Source organism: Sinocyclocheilus anshuiensis, unplaced genomic scaffold (genome assembly GCF_001515605.1).
Source record: "Sinocyclocheilus anshuiensis isolate Anshui unplaced genomic scaffold, SAMN03320099.WGS_v1.1 scaffold603, whole genome shotgun sequence".
In the NCBI taxonomy this organism is placed as follows: Eukaryota; Metazoa; Chordata; class Actinopteri; order Cypriniformes; family Cyprinidae; genus Sinocyclocheilus; species Sinocyclocheilus anshuiensis.
Window position 1 is genome coordinate 104,115 of NW_015551055.1, and position 16,982 is coordinate 121,096.

Below are 16,982 nucleotides of genomic sequence, written 5' to 3' on the forward strand. Positions count from 1 at the left end.
GCATTTACAGTGCATTAGATCGTGACAGTGCATGCGTGCGTCCATACGAGACGGCGCGAGCGCGGGTTTGGCTAGATGTAGTTGGAGCTTATTGCTCACGTATCATTCGGCACAAATCCAAATGTTTCCATATTCGCAATGTATTTGAATGTTAAACTATTAAGGTGTGTGCGGGCGAGGTGCCGGCGCGATCGAAAAACTGAAACATAAAAAAAACTAAATTTTTGGAGTAAGATATAATCCCCAAAAGTGTTTACTTTTATCTTTGCACACTCACAATAAAAACAAGATTTGTGCTTTTGCAAAATAAAGCAAACAAACAGAATGTGCGTTGTCATCTTGTTTATGGAGCGCCGCGCCACACTTCTGTTTTAAATCTGTTAGCTTAATTATTTAAGCCAGATATATTTCGCTTAATTTAAACGACGATCGATCATGGAAATGATCGAAAATTGACATCCCTACTTTGTATATCACCTTGTATAAATTTTGATTTGAGTCATTTATGTCACAAAGCGGGTATCATGCACCGGTTGAGTCTTGGCTGAAGTGGGTTCAGGTCTGGACAGTCTAGTGTTATACCTTTTGTTTATTGAGAAAGATGATCCATGTTTACATCCTGATCCGTCACGTCTGAATGAGCATGATGCCTCTGTGTCATATCATTATTTCAGCATTTGTGGAAATGCATTTATTCTGCCTCTGTGCACTTCAGAAGCAGTTTCTGTGCTGATAAGGCACTATTTAGAGAATGATAAACATTATGACATGGAGTACACATACAGTGGCAACATCTAAAGATGAATTCTATTGCTGTTCTCCAGTCAACAGAGACAGGAACATACAATACCCTTGTAATTTTGTTATTCAACATTTCTGTTTTCAACATCTTATTCACACTGAGACTGTCTCATTTGAATCATTGGTTATATTGACGTCAATCCCACTAGTCCAATACAAGAAATTACAAAAATGTCGCATTACAAGTCTGTCTACAATTGAACAGCCTACATAATATGTGAAAGGCAGCTTTGACATCGATGCTTTCTTCCTACTTCAGACTTATGTAATGATAATATCTCGGTCTAGAAAGAGAAAAGAAAACAAACACAGAAAAACACAATTCCCAGACTCATACTTCCAGGACAGTGTGTCCCTCTAAGAGGAGGTTTGTTTGTTGAGAAGCCAAACAATCGAAATACACAACAGCATTAAATGTGCGAACAACCATGTTCACAAGAATATCACTAAGGTTATTTCTTCTGCCAACTTATTCAACAAACCTAAAACTGCAGACAACTTTCAAATAACCTCACTACTGTGGGATTTATGTTAGGAACTGTGTACTGCAAAAAATGTGGTAAACAAGAAAGGGCTGTTTTCAGTCTATAAAAAAACATAAGTTACGAAACAAAGTTCCTTTTAGTAAATATCTGTTAGATAGTATTTACTGTATCTGTTAGATAACATCTTATCTGATTTAGCCTTTTAAGAAGATAGAGAGGTGATAAAGAGTGAGAGAAATTATTTTGACAGTGTCATAGTGTGTCATCTTTCTGAAAATGCAAATAGGGAACGAATTAGTAAGGAATGAACCACATTCACTGAGCATACTCTTAAAGGGACAGTTCACCCAAAAAGGAAATTCTGTCATCGTTTACTCACCCTCATATCATCCCGAACCTGTATGACTTTATTTCTTCTGTGAAACATAAAAGAAGATATTTTGAGAAATGTCTCAAGTAGGGGTGTGCGATATATATCGTCTGCGATAATATCGTAATTGTTGTTTTAACGATGTGCGATTTGACATTATCGAGTATTTTGCAAAAACCATTCAAAACATCCCTACAGAGCGTCTAGTCTAGACTAGTGCGTGTGCGCATTTAGTGTGTTTTCTTTCACTGCATGATTCAGTCTATTAAAATGCATTTAGAATGATCACAAATTCAAGACATGATGGCAGAAAATTTATATATTTATACCACTTCAGCAAAATAACACACTCAGCAAAATATCGTCTAATTATCGTCATTGATAAAATCCCAGAACATATCGAGATATTATTTTTTGTCAATATCGCACACCCCTAGTCTCAAGTTTTCTTTTTTGTCCATATAATGGACGTCAGTGGTCTCCAACACTGTCCGGTTACCAGTATTCTTGCCAGGACAAACAGTTCAGTCGTCCCTCCTTATCAGAGCTTCTATGGGTGAGTAAGTGACAAGAGATTCATTTTTAGGTGAACCATGACAGTTGTCATCAATGTCCTGATTAAACAACACCGATAAAGAGCATTTCAACACTCACAAGATCATAATGACCTTGTTTGGACAAAAAAAAAATTCTATTCCAATAGACTTTATCTCAACCAGGATAGTGAGATTTTTACAGTTTAAGCTGATTGCAAATTACATGTAGACACTTTTGAAACTGAGTAACCAACACATTTTAGAATGGTAAAGTGTACAAAAAAAAAAAATTTCATTTAAAATATCGTAGCATGGCCTGGAGTGACCAGTTCATTCTCTCATCATGTAGCATGGGACAGAGACTAAAAAGGCACACAAACATAAACAAATCCATCTAAGCCTCTAAGACGATGTGTATTCAAATTATCTGACAGACACAAAAACAATCAACCTTTCACTCAGAGGACATTTGTTATGATAGTCATCTGTGCTACAGGAAATTCCTTCATTACTGTGCTTACAATTGGTAGCCCTTAACTGAACAAATAGCCTAACAGATGCCACTCACACCCGGACACAAGCAAGGTCTACACAAGCAAGGTCTACTAAAGTCCCTTTTCTTATGTGCTTTCTATATTTTCTTCTATCTCTGTTGAAATTTTACAGTTTTCTTACTGTTTCTTGCATACACACATGCATATTATCAGTGGCATCCTGCAAAGCAACCGATGACCACAGTCCGGATGGGAAGGGAGTTGTTGGGTCAACTCCGGCGGGACTGTTTGACTCGCAAAGAGCTCAAAGTCAAACTCCCAGGCAGCATACACACACACACATACGCACAACAACACCAGAGGAATTGCCACACAACTACACATGCGCATGCATCAAACAGCTCAAATTCTCATTTAGCATTTTAAACTGAAATCATAAACAATGACAATCAAACATAACTTCACATACAATGCAAAAATATTAGTAATTAAAAATAAAACTGTAAAAATGCTCCAATAAAACATGTTTACATTCATTGCAAGTTACCTTATCATATACAGTAACAAATATTTTAAAAGACTACCTTGAAGATCTAATTTTGTGAAATGTGTGAATCACAACATAATTTACAGAGGAAAATATTATTTAACAAAGCAATACATGCACATTTAACACAGTAATCACCTTATAATTATGGGGCATTCCCTGCATACCTGCACAAACCATCACATTTGTTTATACTTGTGTACATTTTTTGTCTTCATTTTTTTTATCTAAATATTTTATTATGCTTTCTATGTTAATGTTGTGCGTTCCAGTCTTGTGTGTTAAAATGGTGGTGTTTTGTCTTTGCGTGACTAACAATGTTAAATGGCAATTTTGATGGCCTTTAAGTCATCATGTGGCCTTCCATTGTCCACCTGTGTCATTATCAGCACATTTTACAGTAACAGATTTTAATAGCTATAATAGGAAGGTATACTGACATTATTTACATACACAAGGACTGTAAACATAGTTACCAAATGCTTGTAAATGGTATAATGCTTGTAGCATCATCACTGTATTTTGTACAGTAAAATTCTGGCAACCACAGCTGCTAGTTTTATAGGGTGTAGGCTGGATTTTTTTTTTTTTTAAGAGCTCCTGCCTGTGTCCCACAAAGAAGCACATGGAATCCAAATATTCCTCATAGGTTGTATCTAAGGCTGTCGCGATTCGTCGATTTTATTTGACTATTCGATTTTCAAAAATCCTCGACTTCATTTTGCTCGCGTCGACTAACCGGCAAAATACCGGAAGTGGTGCATTTCACAGACGAGAATATATAAAACACATTATTAGTCTGTTTTCCAGGGCTGCATGATATATTAAACCAATTTAAAAATCATAATTAAGCATAATTGTGAATTCACAAACGTTACGATTTTATTTAATAATTATATGCGATGCAGTTCTAATACATTTTAAGCGCTTTAATTATTTACATGCGTTTAGGTTAAGTACATGTGTCACACAGCGGCTTTGTTCACAGTAGTTCCACAGGAACAGTTATCATTTACATGTGTGGAGCGTCTCAAACTCCATCTCTGCATGTTGTTGTGAGTTTGGGTTTATTATAACGTTAATCTGGGAACGCAACATGTGCCATTTCATCAGATTTGTAAGGTAAATCATTTATAAATCTACGCAAACACAGGAGAATACATCGCGGTTTCAAAATAAAAGCTCAAACCCTCACTCTGATTTTACACGTTTTGATGTCCACATATTAATTTAATTACAGTGGCTATAGCATTTATTTCCTAAAGAAATGGCCAAATATTAAAGATTACGTGGACATTTGAATGAAATGGTGCTTGGTCAATATTAAACAAGGATTAGATCGCACAGCAATGTGTAAAAACAATCGTCAGGTCATTGGCGCCCTCTGCAGGCTTTTGTTGTAATGCGTAATGTACATTAGCTCTATTGTTTATAATACATTATGTATTTGATCAATTTTGTTCAATAAAACCATATGATTTCTTGTTTTTGATACTTTATTTGAACTAATTATTATTGCCTCATTGCTATTATATATGTATTTTAAGTAATTTTAAAGGCTATTGTTCACTTACATCTATTTTTATTACCACAAAAAAAAATAATTATAATTATAGGGCACTATGAAATCCATTTTATTTCAAAATTCATTTTTTTCCATTTTCATTTTTCTATACTCTGTTTTAATGGTTAAATTAAATTGTATTAATCAAAAAGCCTATCTAATTTATTATTAGTAGACTAGAACACATGGATATGTTGTCATTCTCTTACACTATAATACTGAACTTTGATTTCAGTGATTTGGACTATGAGATGGACACTTGCTTCTTGCACTCTATGTTGCACTTTACTTTTTTACTTTTGGATTTCATTTGGTTTAATGAAATATAGTTTAATAAAATATTCTTAAGTAAAATTGTTGATTTTTTTTGTGGGAGATTAATCGTTTAGATTAATCGATAAATTAGTCTATAGATTAATCGAAATAAAAATAGTCATTAGTGGCAGCCCTAGTTGTATCTCATGATGACTGCACCCATACTGATATAGTGGGAACTCAATAAAGTACACACACAACAGTTTAAAGCAGCCTGCGTAAATACATTTTAAGACAAGCACTTAATTTGTCACTCAGCAGTTTTATCTGCCTATAGTTGGACTACACCTTTTCCTGCAGGTGGCACGGCCTGCTGCTCAGGTTTAACAGCTTTTATTTAATTTGTTATTCACTGATGCTTGCACATATACAATAAATTAATAAGTAAAGCACAATTCACTAGTATGCATGCCAACACAGATGCTATGTGCCAGCATCTGAATACTTGCTCTGCCACCTCCCTGCTTATCAGTCTGAAAATGGGCAGAATTCTTGCCAAACAAATATTTAATTATATATTTAGTTAGGTTTAAAGCCTTATGCTACAAAACTCATACAACACATTCACTGAAAATATTTAACTTATAGTCAAAAGGACAGTTCACTCAAAAATGAAAATTCTGTCATCATTTATTATCCTTCACTTCTTCCAATCCTGTACGAGTTTCTTACAAAAATATATATATTTTTGAGGAATGTTGGAAACCAAACAGCTGACAGCAGCCATTGACTTCCGTGGTATTTTTTTCCAAAAAACAACTTGATTTTCATTTTTGGGTGAACATTCCCTTTAACTAAACTCATCAGTGACTGAAGAACAATACTGAAAACGCTGCCCTTTCATTTGCCGTGTCCTAATAATAAACATGTTTCTGTGTAGAGACTCATTTGGAGGCTGATAGTAATCGGCTCCCAAAGTAGGCTTTAATAATTATTGTGTCAGCGATCCACATAGATTACCTATAATGCATCTACCTACATTATTACAAAACTCCAAAAACTTACCTATACAAACAATTTAATGCATTTTCCAGCTGAAATTAACACTAGTGGCAGTAAAACACCAACAACTGTTATTCATTTCCACATAAATTATGATTGCAGGAACAGAATATCAATTAAGACTTCCTTATACAATACTATATTATGACCTCAAAATTCTTTAGTAGTGTTTTGCCTAGAACACTTTATGAATTTTGTGAATGATTTGTAAACTAATACACATAATCAGCTTTACTAGAGCTCCATTGCTCACCTGCCACAGCATTGCACTTGTGATGCAGAGCACTTGGGTATGAGTCCCGTGAAACAAGAGTCACAATAAAACGGTTCATAGAAGCAAATTAAAACTGCATGGTTGCTTCAGCAAATGCATCTTTATTTCACATTTGCTTTTGTTATCACTACTGGTTGGGTTTAGGATAGGTTTTAGTGTAGGTTGCACGTCATTTTTGCAATACAGCATTAACTTTTTAGCACCACTCACTGGACATTTCACTTCCGAACTGTAACAAACAACTTAAAATGTTGCCAGATTCACATTCATCTGTTTTTGGCAAAACTGAACATGCTTTTAGCACCACTCACTGAACATTTCGATTTGAAAGTGTCACGAAACTTGCAAAAAGCAACTTAACATCTTTTCACAGTCATGTCACCACAAGCATGTTTTTCCAGTGGGCCTGGGTTGTCAATGTTAAATAAATTTCAGTTTAAATTGTACTATTACACATGCTGGAGGCTGAAATGTGATTACAAATGCCAGAGGGTAAGAACAACGTTGAAACTATGTAAATGCTCAAATCATTGTAAATGCAACAACACCCTGAAAATCGGAGTTAAGAAAACCTCAAGGAGCAATGCACTTAGAGTTATAATTAAGGGTTTCCTTAATTCAAGGGGTTTGTTGCAGGCTGGGAACTGTGGTGCACTTGCTGTATTTAATTAAGTATGCATATCAAGTGTCCATTAGAGTGCACTAAACTACGGCAACAGCTGAAACAATTTGTCCGAGGGCTTTAATTTCTGATGAGTCAATTACCAATTGCATGCAGGTTATTTACCCTTCCGATTAAGTCTGCATTCCTGTATGACCACAGATCTGGATTACATTCATCATATGAGCAGTTTGTAGCTCTGTACAGACAGCAATCTGTCATCTCACCCTGTGTCCTCAGCAAATGCTCTGACCAGACTGCTGCCGTCAGAAACGATCCACTGTCATTAAAGGCATGACTAATATTGGGAAAACAGCTGTGGGGTTATGAACCAGAATAGACTGACTGACTGCATCAGTCCTGTTTGTTTATGCATTATGTACTACCAGTATGGTACAATTTTTTAACACAATTTATTTTTGATATTTAAAAGATGGATTTAAAGTAGTGTCCCAGAAGCTATCATTCTGTGGATCAAATGCATCCATTTGAACACATAGTAATACAGTCATCTTTAAATTCAAAGGGCCCTCAAAAGCTAAAGAGTAGGCTACACTATAGAAGATCTTATTGAGCGACCCTCATCACAATGCTCGGAACAACATTCTCAGCCCTGCATGTGACAAGAACAGCCTTGTACAGATAGACACGGTATATCAGGCACATCAATTAATCTGCCAATATTTGGACATTTGAAAATGTATTGTCATCAGCCAATGAAAGGGATGTATCTCTCATGGTTGTTGCCAAATATATTTTTATACCTAAAATAATCATGCAAATACATTTTCCAAGATAGAAATATTTTATAATTTTACAATACAAATATTGGAAGTTGACACTAAAAAAATGCTGTTTGAATGGGCAGCCTTACGCTAGTTAGTACCTAATGAGTAGTTGCTAGTAAAACTAAAAAAATAAAAAAAAAAACAGCCTTAAGAGAGAAATGATTATCTGGCACTGTTGGGATTGTGACTAATGACTAAAAAGTAGCCTACCAATGATAGACTTGATAGACACTAGTCACTATTAGAGTAAGTGATAGAATAATGGATATGTTAGTAGTAAAATTAAAAAAGATACTACTTACGACAGGATTAGTAATTAGTAACTGAAAAACGAAAAAGAAAAACACTAGTAACATAAATATTTTTTAAATGAATAAATGCCAAAATAGCTTGCCATAGAAAGCATGGTTAATGTATACGGTTTCAGTTCTTCAGTGAATATTGTGTAAAATGAGTGTCAGTTTCATTTAAGCAATTTACAAAGACATTATATCAGCCAGTGGCCATGGAAAACCCCATCTGGTGGTTTCTCCTTTATGGAGGTGTTGCCTGATGACAGTGCTGTATGGAGGGGGTTCCTCCTGCTCTCTCGTGCCAAGTGTTTATTGGTGGAATAGCAGGGATTCCATGTGAATACAGTCCTGACCTTCATCACTTTCATAAGCAGTCCCTCATACAGGCAAAGCATCAGATTCTCAAAAACAGCACTGACAATCGAGTATCACAGTATCTGGAGTTACTAAAGAGAATAACGCAGGTTGATCAGATTCGTGGTTTGTTAGGATATAGAGGTCTTACCTGTAGGAGCAACAGCTGCTGCTGGATCTGGAGTGACTCGGTTCGATAAATGGCTCGTGTATGAACTCTCCAAGCCCAATACCGCAGAGATGACGAGTCCGCGCAGCAACAGAACCGCTGCCCCGAACAAGAAAGTCATGGTGTGCAAAAGCTTTAAACGACCAATAAATAAATCAACAAGAGATCACACAGTATTTTCACCCAGTGGATCGGCAAAACGAATCTAAAGAATGAAACGTGTGATTTCAACAGTAGTTAAACAAAAAGCACCGAGTTTAAATACCCGAAATAAACGAGAAGATCCAACCTGTAAAAACGTAGCCAAAAAAAAGAAGTAATCCAAGCTAAAAATAAAAACGATCTAACATGCATCCAAGCTGTCCAAGACATCAAAAGAAGATCGCGAGGTAAAACTCAATCCAAAAGAGATGGTCAGCTCTTCTAATATGACACATTGAAGTAGACATCAGATCCTGGACTGGGTTGGAGGATCTGGCTGTATCCTACTTTAGGATCCAAACAGACATGTGAAAACAGACGAGGAATCCCCAGTTTGAGAGGAGATGAAAACGCGCGTTTTCCTGCTACAGAATACCACAATGAGTCCAATGCAATATTCCAGTTCTACACTAGAAGTAACAGCAAATAGTCACGGTATATCCACCACAAGAGCCGGCAGATATACAGCATAGTAAACGCCTCTGAGAATGACAGTGTCAGATCCCAGTGTGCCGTTTAATCCAAATCCACCGGGACCATCCGAAATACACGCGTGTGCCGCTCATGTCCAAATATTAACCGAGTTTAAATGTCAAGTCCGCATGACTGCGCCTGACATGAGGGCTCAGGTCTGCCCACTGCCTTTGCCAGTTGATGCAGAAACTAAATTCAGGAGGCGGAAGTCCTTATGCAAATCATTTGACAACAGGACTCCGGCAGTTTGATTCTCCCTCTTCGGTGATCTCGCCTAAAACTCTCCTATGACACAAAACCAGCTGCCAGTGTGAACTGGATGGGCTGTGTGCGGCAACAATGAGCTGTGTGCTTGGCTGACTATCGCTATGCACAACAAGAGCACGAAAGTTGCTCGGGAATGCTGGCGCCTCCCGGAAACAGCCAGCTCTATTGTTCATCGCTTCCCACTTTTATTTCTCCCATCGCGACACGCAAAAATGTACACCCAGAGAATCATCCAAGTTTTCCTCCTCGCTGTGGGCTGCGATTGGCTGAAAGGTCCCAACATGGCATAATCCGATTGGCTGACAGCGCGAGAGACGTGAGCTTTGAAAACGCAGACCGCGGTTGAAAGCAGGCAGGCAGATAATGGGTGTTTTCTTGTTCATCTGGAGTATGATTATGAATATTTATTTATTTATTTATTATTTATTTATTATCACGCTTACATAAAATGATGTGCATACGATTTAGTATTAAAAGTGATTTTTTTTTTTTTTTTTTTTACGCATGGGATGAAGAATCCAGGCATATGAGTCTTCCATAAAAAGCGCTTTTTTTCCCCACATGGAGCAGGTCGCCCCCTCAGGAACTCCGCCATGTTGAAATCACATGACCAGCATACAAATGGCCAGAAACCAATAATACATTCACTTTTCAACACTTTACATAAAATTACATGTATATAAAAGCAAAGCGAACATTATACGCTACCATTCAAAAGTCTGGTGGTCAGTAAAATGTATCTTATGCTCACCAAGGCTGCATTTATTTGATACAGTATAACAGTAATATTGTAAATTATTATTACAATTTAAAAAATATGTATTTCATGGTTTGATTTAAAATGGTTTAATTTTCAGCAGCCATTAGTCTAGTCTTCAGTGTCATGATCCTTCAGAATATGATTTGGTGCTCAAGAAACATTTATTATCCATCTTGAAACAGTTTGCAGGGGTTTTTTCTTCAGGATTGATGAATAGAAAGTTCAAATGTAGAAAAGTAACAAAAAAACAAAGAAATCTTTTGTAACATTTAAAATGTCAATGCATCAATTTATTGCATGAAGTATCAATTTCTTTCAACAACAAGAAAAAATAATTGTAGGCTACTAACCCCAAATCCCATAAGACCCAGAGTTCACATCGTAGACTATAGCGATGGATGTGTGCGATTGACTTGTCTAAACCAAGTCAATACAAATGAAAACAAAATAAAAATTTAAATGTCTAAACAATTAGTGCTGGAATGATGAAACAAACCACAACAACCCAGTCAAGTAACAGCACAAACCACCCACAACACACAACATTTTTTAGGATTTATTAGAAGAATGTTCATCATATGAATGTGTGTTATGAGAGACAGAAAATAACATACAGAAAAAGGAACAAAACACAAAATAAAGAAATATGATGTGAAGGGAGCAATAAGTAAACTCACTTAATGCATCCAGGCCAATAGGTGTCACTATAAAGTGCAAAACCACTGATACTATTTGGAACAAATCAGCTAAACACTAACAAAAGCTTAATGAGTGCAATTTTAATTAGCACACATTGTGCATGCAAAAAGTTAAATGCTTTCATATATCATTGTACTAATGTATTCATATTATTATTTTATTTAAATGTTTAGATTGATGAAATTAAGGTTGTGTTAGCATGCAATTATTATTTGCAATAAATACTTAATTCTCTCAAAGCAAGCTCCCTTAACTTCCTGCATATAGGTTTCAACTGTATCAGCAGGAGAGGAGGGCAGTTATTACAGAGGTCTAAATATATAAAGGTGCCCAAGAGAGAGGCAGAGGAAATGTGATAGTGCCTGTCCAAAAGAAATGTTTCAGCGAGGAGCAATGCTATGGTACAGTGAGGGACCGCTAGGGGTGCGCTGCTCCCATGGTGACTGAAAGTCCGGTAATAACGGGACAGGGTGTGGGAAGCTGTGTAAACAGGTGGCAGATGTACAGAGAGACCAATGCAAGGCAATGGGGAGCGAAAAGCAGCACAGAAAACAGACGAGTGGCATAATTTGATATGAGGCACAGAGGGAATGAGAGGGGCAGGCGGATAGATGGAGCAGATGTCAAAGAGCTGCTGAAGTTTGCTATAAGCTGGGGTCAACTTGTAGGGTCATGAATGATGCTGAAATTCATGGGCCTGAATGCACTGTACAGCCTCTACTAAACAAGGGTCATTCCGCTAAACTGGTGACATATTTGTCTTCAAATAAATGTGTAAGAATGAATTTAACAATGAATTGCTTAAGCAAACTTTTCATAAATTAAGAAAAAAAATTATATGCTTCCAACTTCAACCTTTTGAAGAGAACAAAATATATAAATCATTGCATTTTATATTTCTTCTTTCTATCTTGGTATATTTTTTATATTTTAGTTGTTTTAGTTTAGTTAAACAAAAAGAAAGAAGGAAAATGCTTACTAGCATGATAACCCTGTTACCGTATATCATATTATTCCCATTTTAAAGCAACAAATAAATAAATAAATGCAATCATAATGAACTAATGCTTCATCAACTCAAGGGCAAGTTATATCTTCATAAATATCTTCAAAATGTATTTAGCTTAAAACGCAACTTAATGCATTATTTGTCTGATAGCAAATTTAAAATCTTACACAAATGTACATACAGTGCATTTTACACATGTACTTTTTTTTTTTCTTTTTTTTTACAAATTTAAAATCCAATTACATAGAATCATTAAAAATTCTGTTACAAAGAATTACTGAAATATTTATGGAGGTTGAAACAAAATCTAGTCATACATATTAATGTAGGGTAATGCAATAATTGTACTTAACAACATGAAATTACTGTTTAGACTCTACAGCTTTTATATAATTACATTTATTGAAATATTTATGGTAGTTGAAACAAAATCTAGTAATGCATATTAATGTAGGGCAATGAAACATTTGCCCTTAACAACATGGAATAGATTATACATACATAGATTATACAGTTTATACTGAATGAATAATGAATTAGTATATATAATGAATTAGAATAATGTAGTTTAAAATGTAATTTAGGCAATTCTTCACATGCATTTCTGCATCAGAAAACTGCTTCTAAATAAATAAAAGCTACTGTCAAGAACAGACGTAACCCATAAACAAGTGATGTTAGTGTAAAGAAAACACTATCTTTTAGCAAAAGATAATGAACATTGATTAATTACAATTTGCATGTTACATTATTGCACATGCAGAGATGTGTAAAGTGCCCCCGTTCTCAAAACACAGACGATACTGAGAAAAGAACAAAATTCATTTGGTGTTTGACTTCAAAATTACCTGCATTTCTCTTTTCAACTCAATCAATAACATTTAGGTGATCTCAGGGAGTGTAATGAGATCTGAGTTTATTAAGTCACACAAAACAGCCATTATGCAAATATGAAAGGCAAATACGCATCTCCATCAGTGCTGCTGCTGTTATACATGGAAATTACACTTATGTTCATAGTTTGATAAGTGTTCTCATCCAGATTCACTGGCACTAAGCCAAAGAGCTAACCAGAGTATCCTAACTGAAGATGGCATCTATTATCATTTCAAGACTTCCACTATGAGATCCTTACAAGACCTTATCGGGGAATCTTTAAAACTTAAACTGCAACTACAGTACAAATTCTACCATTAAAGGGTTAGTTCACCCAAAAATGAAAATCCTGTCATTAATTACTCACCCTCATGTCGTTTCAAACCCGTAAGACCTTCGTTCATCTTCGGAACACAAATTAATATATTTTTGATGAAATCTGAGAGCTGTCTGACCCTGCATAGACAGCAACGCAACTGAAATGTTCCCAAGTCCAGAGACGTACACTGTAAAAAATGATTGCGATTTAAACAGTAAAAGACTGCAAAAATGCTACAGTAAAAACCTGTTAACTGGTTAACAGTAAGTTTCCATACTATATTCGGTGAATAAACATTCATTTAACAACATTAGTAAGATTAAACCCTACACAACTGATAAGAAAAAACTAAGAAGAAACATGTTATTTCAACAAAAAAACATCAAATATGAAGTGTCATGCAGAGAATTCTGGGAGTGTCAATTTACGGTTTGTCACTGTAAAGTATACATTGACTTTTTCTTTTTCACTTCCCAAAACCCTATTTTTAACAGTATTTTACTGTAAAATTACATTAAATGTAATTACATTTATTCACCAAATATAGTATGGAAACTTACTGTTAACCAGTTAACAGGATTTTACTGTAGCATTTTTACAGTCTTTTACTGTTTAAATCACAATCATTTTTTACAGTGTACGTCTCTGGACTTGGGAACATTACAGTTGTGTTGCCGTCTATGCAGGGTCAGACAGCTCTCAGATTTCATCAAAAATATCTTAATTTGTGTTACGAAGATGAACATGAGCAACATGAGGGTGAGTAATTAATGACAGAATTTTCATTTTTGGGTGAACTATCTCTTTAACATATCAAATATCCTACAGAATGAACCTCATTATCATGGAACAGAGCATTAATTTATTTTATTTATGTATTTATTTTTTTAAACTGTCCTGGTATTTAACTGTGTGGCTGATATGCATTTCTAAGGCATTATATTATATAAGAGTAACCAGTGTTATATTAAAATTATTTATATAATATATATATTTTTTTTTTTGGTATTAGCTTTTATTATATATTTCAGATTTCATTTTAATTTTAAAGATTTGCTAAATTTGTTACACGATTTTGTAGTTTTTATTTTAATTTCTATTTAGCTTTAATTGATTTCCGTTTTAGTACTTCAACTTAGACTTAATTTTAGTTAGCTGCCAAGGCAACATTTCTAATTTTAATTTGAGTTTAGGCTTTTCATCTTATATATAGTTTTATTTTATTCGGTTAACGAAAATGACTTTCAATAGTTTTAGTTAACAATAACAACACTGAGTTACATACAGTATTCTATTAGGTTTGCAATGATAATACGGCATCAACATATTCATAACATTCTAAAATAAGATTACTGTATGTATATCTATACAAGTATGTTTAAGATCATAAAAAATAAATGACAGCATATAATTTATAAATTATTTTGTTCCATTACTATTGCAGTTCAAACAATTCCCTGGAAATCTTAGTCAACCCAACCTGAAGCAGGGCGTCTGCAATTAACTGTACTCCTGCAATTGAATGCATTTCTCTGTGGAAAAGGAAAAAGCAGTGTGGGACTTCAATTTATCCATTTGAAAGTCAATGGTAACCAAAACTCTGTGATTACCAACATTCTTCAATAATTATATTTTTTGTTTCAAAGAAGACAGAAAGTCACACAAACATACTAATGTTACACAAATGTCATTGGAATGACATGAGGGTGAGTAAATTTGATAAAAACAGAATTTTCATTTCTGGGTGAACTATCCCTTTAAAGTCAACATGAAATCAAAATGGACTGGAACATCCAGCCACCAAAACAGACAAATACACCGCTGGCTTCTCAGACGGAGGTGGCGAAGAGGAAGATCTGCATGAAATGTAACACAGGGAATTCTGGGAATGTCAATTTACGGTTTGTCACTGTAAAGTATACATTGACTTTTTCTTTTTCACTTCCCAAAACCCTATTTTTAACAGTATTTTACTGTAAAATTACATTAAATGTAATTACATTTATTCACCGAATATAGTATGGAAACTTACTGTTAACCAGTTAACAGGTTTTTACTGTAGGTGAATAAACATTCATTTAACAACATTAGTAAGATTAAACCCTACACAACTGATAAGAAAAAACTAAGAAGAAACATGTTATTTCAACAAAAAAACATCAAATATGAAGTGTCATGCAGAGAATTCTGGGAGTGTCAATTTACGGTTTGTCACTGTAAAGTATACATTGACTTTTTCTTTTTCACTTCCCAAAACCCTATTTTTAACAGTATTTTACTGTAAAATTACATTAAATGTAATTACATTTATTCACCAAATATAGTATGGAAACTTACTGTTAACCAGTTAACAGGATTTTACTGTAGCATTTTTACAGTCTTTTACTGTTTAAATCACAATCATTTTTTACAGTGTACGTCTCTGGACTTGGGAACATTACAGTTGTGTTGCCGTCTATGCAGGGTCAGACAGCTCTCAGATTTCATCAAAAATATCTTAATTTGTGTTACGAAGATGAACATGAGCAACATGAGGGTGAGTAATTAATGACAGAATTTTCATTTTTGGGTGAACTATCTCTTTAACATATCAAATATCCTACAGAATGAACCTCATTATCATGGAACAGAGCATTAATTTATTTTATTTATGTATTTATTTTTTTAAACTGTCCTGGTATTTAACTGTGTGGCTGATATGCATTTCTAAGGCATTATATTATATAAGAGTAACCAGTGTTATATTAAAATTATTTATATAATATATATATTTTTTTTTTTGGTATTAGCTTTTATTATATATTTCAGATTTCATTTTAATTTTAAAGATTTGCTAAATTTGTTACACGATTTTGTAGTTTTTATTTTAATTTCTATTTAGCTTTAATTGATTTCCGTTTTAGTACTTCAACTTAGACTTAATTTTAGTTAGCTGCCAAGGCAACATTTCTAATTTTAATTTGAGTTTAGGCTTTTCATCTTATATATAGTTTTATTTTATTCGGTTAACGAAAATGACTTTCAATAGTTTTAGTTAACAATAACAACACTGAGTTACATACAGTATTCTATTAGGTTTGCAATGATAATACGGCATCAACATATTCATAACATTCTAAAATAAGATTACTGTATGTATATCTATACAAGTATGTTTAAGATCATAAAAAATAAATGACAGCATATAATTTATAAATTATTTTGTTCCATTACTATTGCAGTTCAAACAATTCCCTGGAAATCTTAGTCAACCCAACCTGAAGCAGGGCGTCTGCAATTAACTGTACTCCTGCAATTGAATGCATTTCTCTGTGGAAAAGGAAAAAGCAGTGTGGGACTTCAATTTATCCATTTGAAAGTCAATGGTAACCAAAACTCTGTGATTACCAACATTCTTCAATAATTATATTTTTTGTTTCAAATAAGTGCAATACCGCCACCTATCTCTCAAGTGGACCATTGACACTCCTTATTGTAGATAGAGAGTCAATGATCCATTTGAGAGATAGGTGGCGGTAATGCACTTATAAGTCTGCGATCCGCCGTAAAACAAGAAGAAGAAGAAGAAGACACGTCACGCGCCGGCTGTCGAGGACGCTCTCAGGACGCGCTCAGGACAGTTCAGACATTGCAGTGCATCAGAGGTTAAAAAAAACGATATAAATACTGTTCAGTTTCTTGCACAGACCGATCGTTTCGTGTCTTTACACATCAATGTATCTTC

The 16,982-nt window shown here is 34.6% G+C and overlaps 1 protein-coding gene across 1 annotated transcript in view; it reads right to left on the reverse strand.

Annotated features, from left to right (window-relative positions):
* Window positions 1–9,813, reverse strand: part of LOC107661953 (stromal interaction molecule 2-like) — a 45,855-nt gene extending 36,042 nt beyond the window's left edge. The window contains exon 1 of the mRNA XM_016451773.1: window positions 8,636–9,813. Within this exon, the coding sequence (XP_016307259.1) occupies window positions 8,636–8,774 (139 nt within the window). The 5' untranslated portion in view covers window positions 8,775–9,813. The remainder of the gene's footprint in view (window positions 1–8,635) is intronic.
* Window positions 9,814–16,982: the final 7,169 nt, after the last annotated feature.